Source organism: Rissa tridactyla, chromosome 8 (genome assembly GCF_028500815.1).
Source record: "Rissa tridactyla isolate bRisTri1 chromosome 8, bRisTri1.patW.cur.20221130, whole genome shotgun sequence".
Lineage (NCBI taxonomy): Eukaryota > Metazoa > Chordata > Aves > Charadriiformes > Laridae > Rissa > Rissa tridactyla.
Window position 1 is genome coordinate 23,934,318 of NC_071473.1, and position 16,402 is coordinate 23,950,719.

At 40.2% G+C, this 16,402-nt stretch overlaps 1 protein-coding gene across 18 annotated transcripts in view; it reads left to right on the forward strand.

The window, feature by feature from the left end:
- The window catches only part of PRRC2C (proline rich coiled-coil 2C), a 77,040-nt gene that overhangs the window by 50,526 nt on the left and 10,112 nt on the right, over positions 1–16,402 (forward strand). For 8 of the 18 annotated variants that reach the window (XM_054213083.1, XM_054213082.1, XM_054213091.1 and 5 more), the window contains 8 exons: positions 4,027–4,116; positions 5,816–5,917; positions 10,032–10,245; positions 11,170–11,373; positions 12,051–12,172; positions 12,766–12,902; positions 14,568–14,802; positions 15,261–15,383. In XM_054213083.1, coding sequence (XP_054069058.1) covers positions 4,027–4,116; positions 5,816–5,917; positions 10,032–10,245; positions 11,170–11,373; positions 12,051–12,172; positions 12,766–12,902; positions 14,568–14,802; positions 15,261–15,383 — 1,227 coding nt within the window. The remainder of the gene's footprint in view (positions 1–4,026; positions 4,117–5,815; positions 5,918–10,031; positions 10,246–11,169; positions 11,374–12,050; positions 12,173–12,765; positions 12,903–14,567; positions 14,803–15,260; positions 15,384–16,402) is intronic. The other 10 variants (XM_054213097.1, XM_054213096.1, XM_054213100.1 and 7 more) reach the window with 7 other exon arrangements.

The window sequence follows — 16,402 nt, forward strand, 5'->3', positions numbered from 1 at the left end:
TGACGTGGTAGCTGCAAACTTGATTTTTGAGTGGAATGGCAAATATGTAAGAAAATTCAGTGCTGAGATTTCTCAGCCTTCCTGGCAGTTTCCATCTTGTAAGTAGGTGTGAACAGTTTATGTTGATACCAAAACCAGATAAAGTGCCCTTCTGGTATGCAGAATCAGAAGTGTAGAGCCATAAACACCAGCTTGCTCAAGTATTTGGTAAGAAGGCTGTTTGTATGTTTGTCATGTGCTTTCTTAATGTCTTTCAAGCTCCTGTGACCAAAGCTCAAGGTAAGAGAAGGAGATGCTTCTTCTAAGCCACATACAGAATAGGAAATGTATCTTTGTTGATTTCTTCAGGCTAACTCTATATATAGAGTAGCTCTACTAAAATCAGCATAACTTCCTCTCTACAATTCTAATTTTAAAGTATGAGATCTTCAAAAGGGAAGTCTGGATTTTGTGCCTTTCTGGCCTTAGTTAAACATGGATTGCCAAGGTTCTTTCAACTACCACAGTATTAAAGCGCCAAGCTTCTGTCTTCTGGAGGGAAGATCAGAGTGAAAGGACGCTTTCCACTTTGCTGGATATGAAAATTGCCAAAAATTTCCTCATTAAGTGGTTGCTAATAGAAGCGTTAAATAATACGCTGTAATATTCGTTATCTCTACAGTTCCAGGTTTGCTTTTCAGTTCCTTTGTCACAAGTAGTTCCCAGGGCATCAGTAAGTTTGTTTTTTTTTCTAGGAAAGGGGTGGTCAGATTTCATATTTAATTCTACGGAAGTTGAACCAACAACCTGCAGATTTACTGGATAAGATAAGCATCATCTGGATTTTGCAGGAATAAAGCAGTTTAGCTAGTTTTTAAAGTAGCTTTTAAAATGGGTTCAAATACTGCTCCAGCCATTGGAGTTCCTCTACTGATTTGTATTGCAACTGCTTTCTTTTGTCTTCGTACTCTTTCCATTGCTCATTAATGAGGGAAGAAGTGATGACATCTTCAATCTGTTGTTTCTATGTCAAATGTTGAAGTTTTTTGTTTTGTTTTTTTTTTAGCAAACATAAACAATTTCTCTTTTGATACTCTTTAACGTCCTTCTTGGAGATGACTGCTCAGCTTCCAGGAAAGCACACTTTCTTTAGTGGATTTGGTGATATAAATATCTGTAAAAGTCAAGACAGCTGTCCTCCTTCAGAAGCAGAAGCTTTGTAAGACTACTCCATCCATCCCAAACCAAACATCTTAATAAGAGCACGTGCATTTAATCGTACAGGACTGTTTTACCTTAAACTGTGTAAATACAAATCAGCTCATTCTGGTGAGATGCTTAAGTTTAGAACAAAAGCTCTGAAGCAACTGCAGCTCTTGGGTTTTGCAGTATTTTTGGAGTAAAGGCAATCTCATGTGTAAGTCTCTGAATCAGGTAAAACAACTTACCCTTTGCCTTTCCCCACCCTGCCATCTCTAAAGTTTTGAAGCTTTCAAATCACAGGAATGATCAATACCTGGTTATGGGCATGGCAATTAAATATTTGCACAGGTAGTTGGTAACAGCTGTGTCTTACGGAGGTGATGTCTAAAAGGACGCAGACTGTACTTGAGAATAAATTCTGAGTATCTTACAAGCTCTCTGGTTTGCCTGATTAACGTAAATCAGGAACAAATCAAATATCTAATTAATTCCATATAGTACCCTGATCCTTTATAGCAAGGTCAGCTCTGGGGTCTGCCTCGTCCCGTTGTTCATGAAATCACTTCAGGTTTTGCGATCTCTTCTATTTGAGCAAAGTCAGTAGTTAACAAAATGTTTGCCTGTTCTTTTTCTTCAGGTACAAATAACTTGTAGATAACTCTGAAAAAGCCTGTACAGCTTTTTGCTCTTGCTATTATTACTGTTATTAGTTTATAATAAAGTAATCAGTTGATTTCTTCAGTAAAACAGTTGTACAGAAGAGTCACTTGTAATTCAGAATTGAATCACAAAAGTTTATGGTGATAAGCCGTATCTAACAGATTCCTAGACTTTTAATGTACCAGTAAATAAAGGATGGTGGTTAACTTAGATCTTACGGAGTGGTGTTCCTATGGCTGAAGCATTGTCTTATGTGCATGTTCAGCATGTAACTTGTCTTTGTAGGATGGTTCAGCATTGCACGTATGCTTGTAAGGGCACCAGAGTTGGTATAGTGGTTTGTTTTTAATTCTAGTGAAAAAGCATTTTTGTGGTGTAAGTTTCCAAAGTTCTAAAGCTACCAATAGTCTTGATCTAATTTCTTTTTTAAGCAATTTTAGTGCTGAGACCCTGTAAAATTTGCATCCAAACCTTGAAGGAATTTTAATGATGTTATATCAAAAACTTCCTCTTTCTTATGCAGTAAAGCATTTTAAAAAACCAAGAAGCCAATTAATTACTTCTTTAGAAGGACCTTGTGATTAAAGCAGCCTTATGTGCTTGCCTTGCTCTACCCAAATTAAGGTTGGTTGTTGGAATCTAATATAAAAGCGCAACTTGCAGTTTGGTAGTTCGGATTGTGGGAAACATCATCTAACTTGTATTTCATGAGTTTAACAAGTAAAGGAAATAATTGAATGGAGAAAATAGTTCTCTCTGTTTCCTTTGTAAATACAAAAATAAGTCAATGTGCACATTGTGTCCTCTCTTGCCCCATTATGGTTTAGCTTGTTGTCCTAGTCTTTTACCGAAATGAGCTTATCTGTTTAAGGAAGATTCTTTGTTATTTGTCAATTAGTATGTTGATGCTTTAATTGTGTTTTTTAGGAGACATTGCCATATGCTCGAGGAGTAAATTCAGTGTGCCCTTTTTGAAAAGCTTACCGTCATACTGGTTGGATGCAATTAAACAAGCATTATGTCGTTTGTGCTTTCAAAATCCTTGTGTTGGCAAGTCCAGGCACTCATCCACAGTCCTGCTGCTAATTTGTCCTTCAGTTCATTCTTGGTGTTTGGTTCTGTAAAAATGATAAAGCCTTTTTTGGGCTTCAGACATGTAAAACTTTAGAGTTTGCAGTGCTTGCTAGAAAGTGGATCTTGGCTAATTCAGGGTCACACTGTTTATCTAACAAAGTTTGTGGGTCAGGTTCTGATAACACCTGTTTGCCTGTCCAGAATACTCTCGGTAGATACCAGCAACAAGAACTAAAAAACAGTGCTCAACAGGACTTTACAGAAGTACCGGTGCCTTTTTTGTTCGTTGTAGGTCATTCTGTAGAGAGCTGGCAGTGTTAGCGGTGAGAAACTTTCATCGGGCAGCTTATACCTGCAACTGCAGCGGTCACTGGTTACAGCTAGGTCCATGAAAGTGAACGTTGTTCATTAAGCACGTTAAGGTCCACTTAACTGTGACAAATAAACTTCAAGGAAAGCCTCTGGGTAGACTGGAAACTTCAGCCCTTTTCTTCCTTTAAATCACTATCTGGTGCGGAAATTGGGAGGTAGACTTCACTATCCAGAGAAACTGAGTCTTGTGACTTTCAGGGACAGGACCTAAAGGAAAGGAAATGGTTTTGCGAATTGCAGCCATCACTATGTGTTCCTTTTAATCTGTAGGGCCTTACTTGTCATAGGTTTGCTCAAGAAATTTCTGTATTTATTTAAAGCTATGGAAAGCTTTCAGCTAATATATTTTACTTTTTAAATAGGCTAAAACTGCCCGCAGGTGGCTAAAGCATCTTGGGTGACAAATGATCTTACACCACCACAGTTGAGTATGTCTAGTGCCCAGGCAGTAGTACATCACTGTATATTCTGGCTTTGCAGACTGTACTTTTGACTTGTCTCCAGATATACGTTGTGAGGTCATGAAGCAAGCTGTAACGTCCCAACAATTCTTCTGACCTCAGTAGCAATTCATCAGCAACGATTGCTGGCTATGTCTTCTAAGAAAAAAATGGTGTGAAATTCTAATCTTCTGTTGCTTGGTGAACTCCTCCTGTAGAAAGTCTGACATCTGTCCAAGAAAGGTAAAATCTAATTTAGATAAGGGAGAAATTTTAATGGAATTATTTTTCTTCACAGGAGTCTGTAACAGACTACACTACACCTTCTTCTCATCCTAACACAGTGGCCACTAGCAGTACAAAAATGGAGGAGACTTTGGTGACGAACGTAAGTCTATTGCAGTGATAGTCTTGACTTTGAAGACAAGAAAATATTTTCACACTTCTTTAAAGCATAAAATAGTGCCTTCAGTAAACAAGTCACTAGGGTTTCTTTCATGTTAACTAGCTGTGCATTGTCCAGTAATCTTACTCTGAAGGACAGTTGGTTTGATTAGTATCTGTTCTGTAATTCTTCAGGTATTTTCTTGTCTTTTGAACAACCATGATGAACTAAAGAGCACAGAAAGTGGAGATGATGTGTCTAGGGACAATTCTATAGGTATAAGGAGAGAGCATGCTCTCAGCAGCTGTTGGGACTTGTACCAGTAGCAAAGCCCTGTTGGTGAGTTTGAAGAAAGGCTTTTAGAAACAAATCAATTTTGAACAGTAGCCTGAAATCACAGCAACTGCATGTGGAGGGAGCAGTTTAATGGCTTCTGAAAAGCACACAGCAGTTGTTCAGTTGCTCTGAGATGTTTGCAGTCCTCTTAAAGCCAATGATCCTGACTGTGTGAGCATAATATAGCGATTGTGAGGACCAGCTGGGTTGTGACTTGTAGTGAAGTCAGGGTTATCTTGAGTGTGCTGGGCTGTCAGGTTGGGAACTTGGATCTTGTGATTTTTGTTGTCTGAGTAGCAGAAATAGAATTAGCTCAGGGTTGAGTCACTTGTGGATTGTGGGAGGAAAGAATCCCACAGTAGGATCTCAGGGGTTTTTTTTATGAAGATGTCTTGTGAATTCCATCTAAGAAATGCTTTTCAGCTTACTGCAGCATCCTTTAATGCAGTTTTGAAGCAATACTGGTTGAACTTACTCTTCTGTGGATTTTCTGGTGGTGTTGTGGTTTGTGCCTTTGGTGGTTAGTGTGGAAGACTGAACCCTTTTGTGTCAGTGATGTTAGTGTATGCTCCGTGTGGCGTGTTGGAGTTGGATTTGCCACACAGAAAACGAGGGCTCCTGGCCACAAAGGATCTGTGCTATCACCTGCTTCAAAGCTTCAGTGTCTCTGTCTTTCGGATTAGCCTTACCTCATCCAGTGGAAGTCCATTTAGCTGTGCTCTGAACGGAGAAAGAAATGGTCAGAAGTAATGGGCTGGCCACTGCACTCTTCTGATACAGTTCATTTAAAAATTCTAGGAAATCCATCAGTGTTTTCTTAGGCAAAGATAGCAATAGCATTATGTCAGGTTTATTTCCTCAAGTTTCATCTTTTGGAAGAGAAAATAATTCAGTTATTGGATGGCAAGTCTGTTTTGGTTTGTTTCACGGTCCTGTAACTTTGGAGGTTTATAGCTTCCTCTTTTCAGAAACTGCATCTCAGAACTCAGGGTCACAAAGCCCCATGTACTGTATTGGTACCAAATGGGCCAAACTTGGCTTGGGAAGAATTTTTGCATATCAGTAAATTGAAATGGTACTTTGAAGTAAATCCCAAAGCAGAAAATTGGTATTTGTTTATGCAGAAGACATGGACACTTTAGAACCTTAGTCTTTAGCCTCTTAAAGAGAGGTGAGAAGCATCTCGGCACCCGCTGAATGGCCTTTCCCCGCCTACCAAATTTTCACCTTATTTTATCAAAATCTCCCTGCCAAATGCTCAAGCCTTGAAGAAATTGTAGCTCATTTAATAAAGCTTGAGCTTTGCTTTTCTGGGGCTTTTGTAGTAGACTTAGTTAGAATGTGATGTGTGTTGCCTGCCTTTCAGGTGCCCCTGCCCCACACCCTTCCCCTCCCTAGGAGGGAGACTCTACAACAGAGCTCCAGCCTAACTCCAGTTTCTCCCGCTACCGTCGACCTCACCCTCAAGGTATGTACCACATCCCTCTAAGGGTCGTTTTATTGCATGCAGGGGAAAAAGTTAATGGAGAACTTGCTGGTGAACCTTTTTTTTAGAGCCTTCCTTTGTTTCCTCTGCTGAACTGCTTTTGCATATAAACGGATGGCTAAAACACAAGACTCTATCAAAGGATGCATTTAAACTATAAATCTAACCCCGTTTTGCATTAACACTTGGCATCTCAACCAATCTTGGCTCCCACTGCCCTGAAAAAAAAGATCATAGCATTTTAGCGTTGTACCATAGTGTTCATGACAAACCATCAGAATCTGACTGAGGTCTTTTGAGAGTTTAGCTTAAAGTTGCCTGGTTTGGTATTAAAGGCCGTAAGGAGTTGCTTGGTAAGCCGAGCTTGATTTCTTCTTAGCTGTAAGATTTTGGTGCAGTGATAATGCGGTTTTGAGTTGGATGGCTGAAGTTTCAAATAATGAAATGTAGGTGGTGTGCTGGTGTCTATGAAGGGCAGTTTGATCAGCTAGTTGAACGTGTTTAGTTGTGTTATAAATGTTCTGTTGTTTTCTGCTCTCCAGTGTAGAGCAAGTGTGTAGAATATTTTGAATGGTGTTTCCCCATTTTGTTGGATTTTTTTGGACTGTGTGCCTTGTATAACTCACTAACATAGAGTTGGACTCTAGCTTTGCTGCTGTATCTGTAGAAGTTTTTGGTCTTTTTTGTTTCGTTTTCTGGTGTCCTACATCGGCTTTGTGATTTTGACTGCAGGTGACTGAACCAGTAGAAATACTGTTACCGTTTCTAGTATTAAGGAGGAGTGAAGCTTGAACTTAGTTTCTCTAAATTTTTAAAAGAAGAAATAAAACTAGGGATTGGATGTAGAACTAACACTTTGGAGAAACTTGCTTGTCAGTCCTGGTGAGACCTGTGTCTTGCTGGCGTGGTTTGACAGCTGCTTGCTTGTGTTCTCTACAGATGATAGTTATTAATGATCTCTTGTTGAATCTTTGCTATTCTTTTGTTAACACTTTTATTTCCTGGAAAAAAACGTAACATCACTTTAAAACTATAGACCAGCAAAAATGGGGAGAGGGCTGGAGAGGGACAAGTAACTTAACAAAAATCTGGTGTTCGGTTGTAGCCTTGTGTAATAAATTGCCATAATCTGACTTTCTGGCGCCTGAAAGCATTTTTCTGTAATAGCAGTCTCTAATTGTTTAGCAGCTGGATATCTGATTCACATGTAATACAGGTAGGAATGTTACTACATCATGATGCTGCAAAGAATGTGACACGGCTCAGTTACAGAGCAAACGGTGATGTTTGTGTCATTCATCCTGCAGTTCCTTTTCCTGCTGTCCTGGTGTCAGTGATTTGATTGCTTTCTCAGTGGTTGATAGATCTTGGAAAGATCCATGTTTTGAGGGTACCTTGAGGAACACTGACCAAAATCTGAATGGAAAGGCATTTGGAAGCAGCTTTGTCTCCAATTTCTCTACTGCAGCCACTGGAGCTCTACCTCCTTTTTGCAAATACTGAAGGCAACAAGCTTGTTTTGAAGCATGCACTGAGGCTGTCACTTTCACAACAGGCCTTCTGACAGAGCAGAGCTGCTCTTTGTCATCATCTTATATGTAATCCTTGATTCTTTTAAAAGGTACTTTTAGAGCGGCAGAGGGGAAAGCATTTCTTTCCTTCCCTTAAAAGAACAGAATCTCCAGGCTCTGCCTCCGTAAAGGAATAACCCTTACGTCTCTTCTTTCCTCCACCCCCTATCACAGAAAGCTGCCTGTGAGGAAGCTCGGCCACAATTGCTCCCACTACGTGGTATCATTCTGCCAGGTTGTAGGTGTACGGTGCTCATATGGGAAGGCTTGTTAAGATCTTTTGTTTCCCTGGAGTAACTTTGCTAAAGACACCTTTACTAAGGCAGATATCTTCTTAAGGACTTAGCTGGTAGGGCTATTGGTAGGTATGGAGCTGAGCAAAAGAAAATCCAAAGCAATGTTAGACTGAGCTGCTTAGCTGTCTTTCATGTTCCAAGATTCCATCTAAAATTCCTATGTAGGCATCTGGTCTAGAATCTGACACCTTTTGACTTTCTTTTTCTGATCACTTAAACTTTGGCATACTTAAGGATACGCACATTGGTATTTGTTTCCAGTTAAGTTTTTGGGTAGTATATACTGGACCATTATTGCAGTGTGAAGGCCCCAGTGAGTCAACGGTGAAGAGAAGCCTCAAGCAACCACGATCTCCAACCTGTGCCCTCCTTTTCCCATAATTCAGTGAGCAGTGAAATTAACAGTGCTTTCCCCAGCCTCACTTAATTTAGAGCCGCTTACTCTTTCATATTTGGTCTGTAGGTGGTGCTGCATAGGTGCTCCTGGAGTACCAATCTGTTTTGCATGTTTTTTCTGGCTTAAGAAGTTAGAGTGTGTTAAGGAGCTCTCTAAAAGCAAAGCTGTTAGAAAACTCAGGACTCTGTTATGCCCTTTATTTCAGATTGGTAGGGGTGTGGAATGATCTGGGATCTTGGCAGTGGTTACGTCTGGGTGACAGAATGCATTATGTAGACTATAGCTTTTGCTATCAGTAGTTTCTCCAGGGCATCATGAAACTCATTGAATGAAGCTTCTACACCTGCTCTATTCAGACATTCAGAAGGGAGCCTCTAGTCTTACCTGTGCTCCACCTTAAGCAAAATCTTTCCAGCAGATTAATAATAAATTTTGAAGTTTGCTGTGTCTGCAAGAATCAGAACCAGTTTGGAGGAAAACGTTGTGGAGGGGAAACTGAGAAAGACTGCTGGGGAAGATGGTCTTTAAAAGGAAAATAGGTGACTTACCTCCAAACAATTTAATGTATAACAAAGTTCCCCTTCTCCCCTTTCACTCTCTCGAGGAATACAGAACTCCACTTTCTCTGCGGGTGTCTGTTGATCACCTGATACCCACTTCTTTGTTTATTGCTTTGCTTTTATATCAGTTCTGAAGCATCTAGACAAATAACTAAGTCGTGTTTGTTCTGTCCAGACTGTGCCTAACTCATGTGAAATAGCATAGGTTGAAAGTATGACTTTCAGAGACTGCAAGTCCCAGTTAGGGGGCTCTGTTGATCCAGGGAGTGAGGTCGGATTTGTTGGTGAATATGTATTTGCCTCTTTATATATATCATTAAAGCCAGCACCTGGCCTTGAGAAGCTTACAGTCTGCCAGCTGAGCAATTTCAGCCTGTGGCATCCAGCTCTGCTAGCAAAGTCTTTGTTTCAACTGAGGACAGCTGAAGGGTGCAGGGAAATCCATGGACTGCATGTGAGCCTTTAAATTAGTGGGTGTAGTCTGAGCATTAATATTTCCTTTTCTACAGTCCCTTAAAAGCGTATCAGTTCAAAGATTTGGCACTGCGTGTCTAATGTAGCAATAATTACATTGTTATTGGGTGCAGTAAAACAATAGTTCTTTCCACTTTGGGTGGAAGAGAATTGTGTATACAATATTTAAAATAAAGTTTCATCTTCTTTGCTGTGCAAGACTTAAACTGATAATCATTATAGAAATAGAGGAGCATGAAGCATTTCTAGCATTAATGTAAAGCAGTGTGCAGAAGCTGTGTCGGCTCGTGATTGCTTCTTGAATGCACTTGCTTTGGAAATCTAAACTTGACTACTCATGTTTACTGAAGTGTGCACTAGGTATTTTGGGTGGTCACTCAAAGTAGATGATTTATCAAGAAAGCAAGGGGCTGTTTCATTTAAATGGCCCAAATAACTTGTAAGTAAAGGACTTCATGGAAATATTTAGAGGGGTTTTTTACCTTTCTTTTGCTCACCGTGTCTTTTGCTCTTCATGTCAAACAAAACCAAGCCAAATTAGCGTGAGTGAATTCTCTTTTGAGCATTGAATGTTAAGATGATGAACTGTGCACGTGTGCAGTTGGAACAGATAAGACGCTCCAACTTAAGGCTGTATGCTTTTTGCATGAACAGAGTTGCACGATTATGGTGACTTTTAAAAAAGAGGCTCGCATGAAGCCTGAATTGCCTTTTGAACTAAAAAGAACTGTTAAAAGAGGAAAACTGACTAGTGGAAACTTCCTAATAGATGAGGAAATTTTGTTTTCTTTTAAATAGATGGAGTCTGCACGCAAAGCATGGGAGAATTCCCCAAACATGGGGGAGAAGAGTTCACCAGTGACCTCAGCAGCATCTCCCATTGCTGGTGGCAGCGGCAGTAGCAGCAGCAGCAGCAACACTGGGCCAAGCAGTGGTACTTACAGCTCTTTCTCTAGTGCTTCAATGCCTCCTATTCCTGTGGCCTCAGTTACACCGACAACTTCGCTATCAGGTACGATATGTCAAGATTGTAGTAACCTGTTGTATTGTTCCTTGGTTATGTTTTTCAAGAGATTAGATTCCCTTTGGAGTTATGTTTAATACAAAGCTAACAGAAGTCTTATGCTAGTATGAAATGTCAGGTCTAAACAGCAGCTTCCCAAACACCTTCGAATTAACAAGGAGATACTTCGCCTGTTTCACTTCAGTCAGTTGAAAGAATATTAAGATGACATCTCTCTGCCTGTGCTACTTATATGGACTTGAAAGAGTTGAACTTCTGTTGGCTGCCTTAGTGGTTTCATTTTGTTCAGCTCAATGAAGGCAAGCAAGTAGATTTTGGAGCAGATAGTAGTTCTGATATCCAGCTAGTGCAGTCTTAACTTTTATATGTGCTCTTGCTTTTGGAGTCAAAGCTTCAAGAGCTCAAACCAAGACCCCCCTCACACTAGGTAGAGCAAATGTCCAGCTGCTCTTCAGAAACAGTGCTGGTTTCCGCCTTGGTTACTTGCAGCAAATAAACAGTGCTATATCTGATTAAATCTTCACACCTTGGAATATCAGAATATATGCCCAAATCTCAGCTGAAGTGCTTGAAAAAGACCTTTCTTTGGAACCCACCTCTCAACCATGAGAGGCACAACCACTGTGCATTGCTGTATTTTGTTACATAACTAAGATGTCTGCTTCAGTATTTTTATACACTCCTGTACTTGAGAAAGGAGATGTATTATGTTTGCAGTACTTCCTATAGTGAAATTAACAGAATTGTCTTCCCTGTCCATCTTACCTTGATGGAAACAGCTGCATTAGGTTTCAGTGTTCTTAACCAGCTGTAGCTGTGCTTGCATAGCTGTCCCAAAACATTGACCGCTGAAAGATGAGGCTTTGAAATATCTTTAGCTGTTTCACGATGTATGACTTGCCTCTGTCCTAGGAGCTGGAACATACACAACCTCTTCACTGAGTACGAAGACTGCAAGCACCTCAGACCCTCCTAACATATGTAAAGTGAAACCACAGCAGTTGCAGACGAGCAGCCTGGCTTCTGCCAGTCACTTTTCCCAGATGAGCTGCATGCCATCCCTCATTGCCCAGCAACAGCAAAGTCCCCAGGTCTATGTGTCTCAGTCTGCAGCAGGTAATAGTGTTTGTGGCTGAGAAGCCATGTGTCTGCTTTTTTAGAAGCTGGAGACTTTAATTCAGCTCTGGTTTTATCTGCAGTAAAGACAGAATGATGGAGAGCATTCTGTAAGCAAATATTCACTAATTGTGTCTTGCTCTAAGTATGCAAGTTTCTATCAGTAAGTATAAAGATAATTCTGTGTTGTTAGTTTATTGAGGAAAGTAAGTTTGAATCTCTCAATACACCATTTTTCTGTTGCAGAATTGTAAATCACTTTAAATCCAAGAATGACTTAGTCTTGATTTCTTAAAGTGCTACAATAGTTTAGAATCATTGCGTTTTTCTTTAAAGAAAACCCTATGTATAGTTAACCTAAATTGCATGATAGTATAGCATCTTCTTTCCCTTCCTTCACCCAAATGCCTGTTTTGGCCAGAATCTGTTGCTTGTCCCCCAAGAATTTCATGGGACTGAAGATGCATATGCAAAACTGAGAGACTCTGGGGATGAATTGGAAAAGATACCAAAGCTGGTTAGGCACCCGGCTCTTCCGTCCTGTTTCTTCTCCCAGTCTCTCTGGTAGCTGTCACACTGGGAAGTACTGGCAGTGGCTGCATCCCCAACTCTTGATGAAAACCTTTGTAGCAGGGAGATGTTTGGAATCGGGTACTAATTGTATTGCTCTTCCTGAGGTACTGCAGCTCAGATCCCAGCATTTTACATGGATACAAGTCATCTGTTCAATACCCAACATGCACGTTTGGCACCACCTTCTCTGGCCCAACAGCAAGGCTTTCAACCAGGGCTTTCTCAGGTATTTGGGGATTTCTTTTTTTTTTTCTTTCTTTCTTTCCCCCCTCCCTGTCCATATTGCCTCTAAAGCTCTACTAGTGAGCTAACAGGGGCAGGGGAGAGTGAGACTAAAGGCTGTGCAAAAATGAGGTCATACCTGCCCTTGCTATTTCATTCTGGTGCATGCAGGTGGTGTTTGATCTCTAGAGTTCCTGAGAATGAAAGCATTTGTCATGAAAGTTGAGAGAATAAGCTTTCACTCACCAATATACTTGATGTAAAAGTACGTATTCACAGGAGGTGTTTTTGTAGCCATGTTAGTGCAGGCTTATTCAACTTTTGTAGTACAAAATTGTATGCAGTTTTGTGCAGTTGTTTTGTACGCAAATCTAAATGATTCATTCAGATTCTGCTGGTTATTTGCAAGGAAAAGTGTAAAATTCAACTAGACAGTGATTTTCTGAATCGGAGCAATACCAGCTCTGTGTGCAGCCTTGGGAGTTGACGTTCTTTGTTTACTTTTTATAATGTTATGCAAATTCTGTTAGGCATTTAACTGTAGCTTTTCTGTGTTACTCTTGTCCTTGGATATTTAATGGTTTCTTTTTTACGCAGCCTGCTTCAGTTCAGCAGATCCCCATCCCCATCTATGCACCTCTGCAAGGACAGCATCAAGCTCAGCTGAGTTTAGGAGCAGCACCAGCAGTTTCACAAGCCCAAGAGTTGTTCAACTCCTCCTTACAACCTTATAGGTAGGTAGCGTATGCAAATTTCTTGGGGTTTTGAGTGGCGGAATTTATTTTCTAATCAAACCAACACTGGAGTCTTGAAACACTTCGAAATCCTAGTTTGAACCCCATAGGTGCTAGAAACTTAATTTCAGAGGCATAGGGATAGCAGGATATGTTTTAGAACAAATGCTTCCTGTTTACTGCAAAAGACAATGGGAAGACCAGTGTATCTCTCAAATGGCATTGATAGCCAGACAAATTTCCACTGTAAGCCTTTCCAAAGCTTCCTTGCATTCTGTTTCAAAACTGATTCACAGTGGTGTAATTCTGACAAATTTTGTTAGTTCCACTTTGACAAAGTCTCTTTGGAAATTTAATTACAGGGTTTTGCATGTGCTGTAGAAAAACCTGCTTGTTGCAATGTAGGAGGCTGAAGCCACAGAAGATTTAATTGACTACATGTGTATCCTGACTTTGTGCTTGGCTGACTTTGTTGGACCAAATATGGCTTGTCCTGCCACAGCTGACGAAAGTTGTTGTGAACAGTTGGCTAGTTGCAGAAGCACAATCAGTCTGGCATGCAGTCCAGATTAAATAAAGGCTTCTGGCTGATCTGGTCATGCACAAACCCAGTATTAATGGAGTTTTGGGTTGTGCTATTTTATTGTAAGAGTATGAATACTTTTCCCACATCTTTAAAGGTGCAGAGGAGGATAAGCTTTGAGATGTGCAGGTTACTGGTTTAAAAAAAAACAACAAACAAACAACAAAAAAACCCCTGCAACTGTAAGAATGTTTTGCAGTTAAGGAAAGGTACAGAAGAAAGCTAACCTGGGTGTTCTGTCAGGCAAGCACACGACCACTACATTAATGGATTAAGAGGACCAGTGCTATGCTGGTACATACCGACCAAGGGATAAAGTAAAAAGTATTTTTACATCAAAACAATTCTCCTTTGAGCTGAAGAGCTTTGAGAGGGGCATTTGTTTAAAAGCTCAGGTTCTTTAGTCTGAAGGTGGCTATTCAGCAGTCTCTTAATGGAAATGTTTGGATAAATACTCCTGATGGACTATAACAGCCTGTCTGTGGTGCTGTGCTGTAACTGAGTTCGGTCTTTGTTTTTTAAACAAACTGCAACTTCCCCATAGTGGTGACAAGGGAATTGAATATCTAGTTAAAATTAAAGGCTGTGGTGTCTGTATTGCTATTTTGAAGCCAAAACATTAATTTGGAAGCTGTAATTGTCAGCATCCAGTGATTTAACCTTGTAAGTGTTGTAAGTTGGACTACGGAGATCTGTGAAGCCAAGAGAACAAAGCAGTTTGCTTCATGACTAAGTGGAACTACTTGCATGTGGTGCTTCCCTGCTGTCCTGCGTTATAGCACAGGAACTAAGAACTGGTAGCTTCTGTATGTTACATTTAAGTTATGCAGAAACTATTTTAGCACACACACCTAAATAGCTACATGTACTTTAAGCTTCTTTTTCCTGTGGCCTTTAGTAGCCTTTATTATTTTGTTGTGTGCAGAGTAAATAGAAAAATCCACCTTTTTCAAGTGAAAATCTGTTCAATGGAGCTAACCGTTCAGCTCTGTTTAACGAATATAACTTGTGTTTTTAATTTTTGGTGGCTCATTGTTGAGCTCTGCCTGCATTTTTATGTATAATGCTTCAATCTCTTGCAGATCCCAGCAAGCTTTTATGCAAAGTGGTTTGTCTCAGCCATCACCAGTAGTTCTGTCTGGCACAGCCTTACACAACTTCCCAGCAGTACAACACCAGGAGCTTGCTAAGGCACAGTCAAGCCTGGCGTTTCAGCAGACTTCTAATACACAGCCTATTCCTATCTTATACGAACATCAACTTAGTCAAGCTTCAGGACTGGGAGGCTCTCAGCTTATTGATACACACATTCTCCAGGTAGGAAATGCTCCAAAATGCAAAACTTCTGCAATGGTTTCATACAGATAATGCAATAATAAATCAAGCATTGCTCAGCTTGGGGTAAGCCCACCTCTGTGATAATTGCATGATAGTAAGGTGGCAGGAAACTTATGACACTTGGAAGAAAATGTTCTTTAATTTCATAAAGGTACGTTAGCGTATTCTGAATTGAGGATTGTTCCCCAAACTACAGAGCTCCTTGCACTTCTGTCTCTAACTGGAGCTACAGGTTTAATTTCTATTATAGTAGGTGATAAAGGGCTATTCTACTGCTTGCAAATGAGAGCTTTGTCACAGGCTGGAACCTTCAGGTTGTCAGCTTCCTCTGTTGTGGTTTCTACTGTACTGGTTGAAATACAGAATAACATGCCAAGCTGTCTCTGAACCGCTCTTCTAAGACATCTTAATGTAATGGTGTCTTTCACTCTTCCTAGGCCAGAGCTACGCTCACCCAGGCTTCAAATCTGTACTCTGGACAAGTTCAACAGCCTGGCCAGAGCAATTTCTACAACACTGCCCAGTCTCCCAGTGCTCTCCAGCAGGTAAACTATGGCATGGTAAATTTCCTAAATTGTATTCTTCTTAAAAGTGTGTTGGTGGTGGTGTGTTTTGTGGGGTGGGAGTGGAGGTGAGGGCTGAGACAATCTTAAATTCTTCTAAGATGCAAGAATTGAAAATCGATAGCAAAGCAGAGCTACTGCAACAGCGCTGAAAAACTGAACTGCTGAGAATTTGGATGGCCTACAAGTTCATGTTGATCGTTTGTCTCTGGCATCCTTCTCTTAAATAGTTCATTTTCTGGTGAAAGGCAAAGATTTAGTTGGCACAGTGATATTGCTAGTTGATCACAGCATATGCTGCCTTTCTGGGGGGCAAGTATCAGTTAGTGATGGTGGAGAGAGACAAACTCCAGGTGCTTAGTGCAGCCTAATTGTTAACACCAAATCTCATTGAGATGAAGCCTCAGAGCTGCTATGTATGTCAGCAATATCAAATACATAAAAAACATATGAGAAGTCAGCAGATAAATGATTATACAGACAAACAGGACAACCAAGTCAGCAAACAGTAACCTATATTAGGAGGCTTGTAAAATAACTCAAGCTATTTGACCGTTTTTGAATTATTTTGTGAAAGATCTGTTAATTTGCTTTGTGCAAGCATTCCATTTTATTTACAGGATGCTCTTTAGTGGTTTTAATCATCTGGTTAAATTTTTTAATTGTTATGATGGGCTAGTTTATTATAATAGACTACTTCTTACGCATGAAAAGTTGTCCAGACTGGTGTCTAGAAGAGTCTTAAAAAAATGGATCTCATCTGTTAAAAATATAGCATAAAGTTTTAAGGACCCTTTTAGAAGGGTTAGCGTTCTTAATGTGTTCAAGCTTCGCTGCCTCTGTACTTTTAATCTATGTTATCCTTCAGAGCAGAACCTTAGTAAGTCTTTTCACATCTGGAAAATATATCATTCTTCTAGTCACACTCAAAATACAATTTTGCAAGCTGTGGGTTGATGGTCAGACTAGGAAATGCAGCACCTCCTGCCAGTCAGGTCACTGCTGTGGTTATTTTC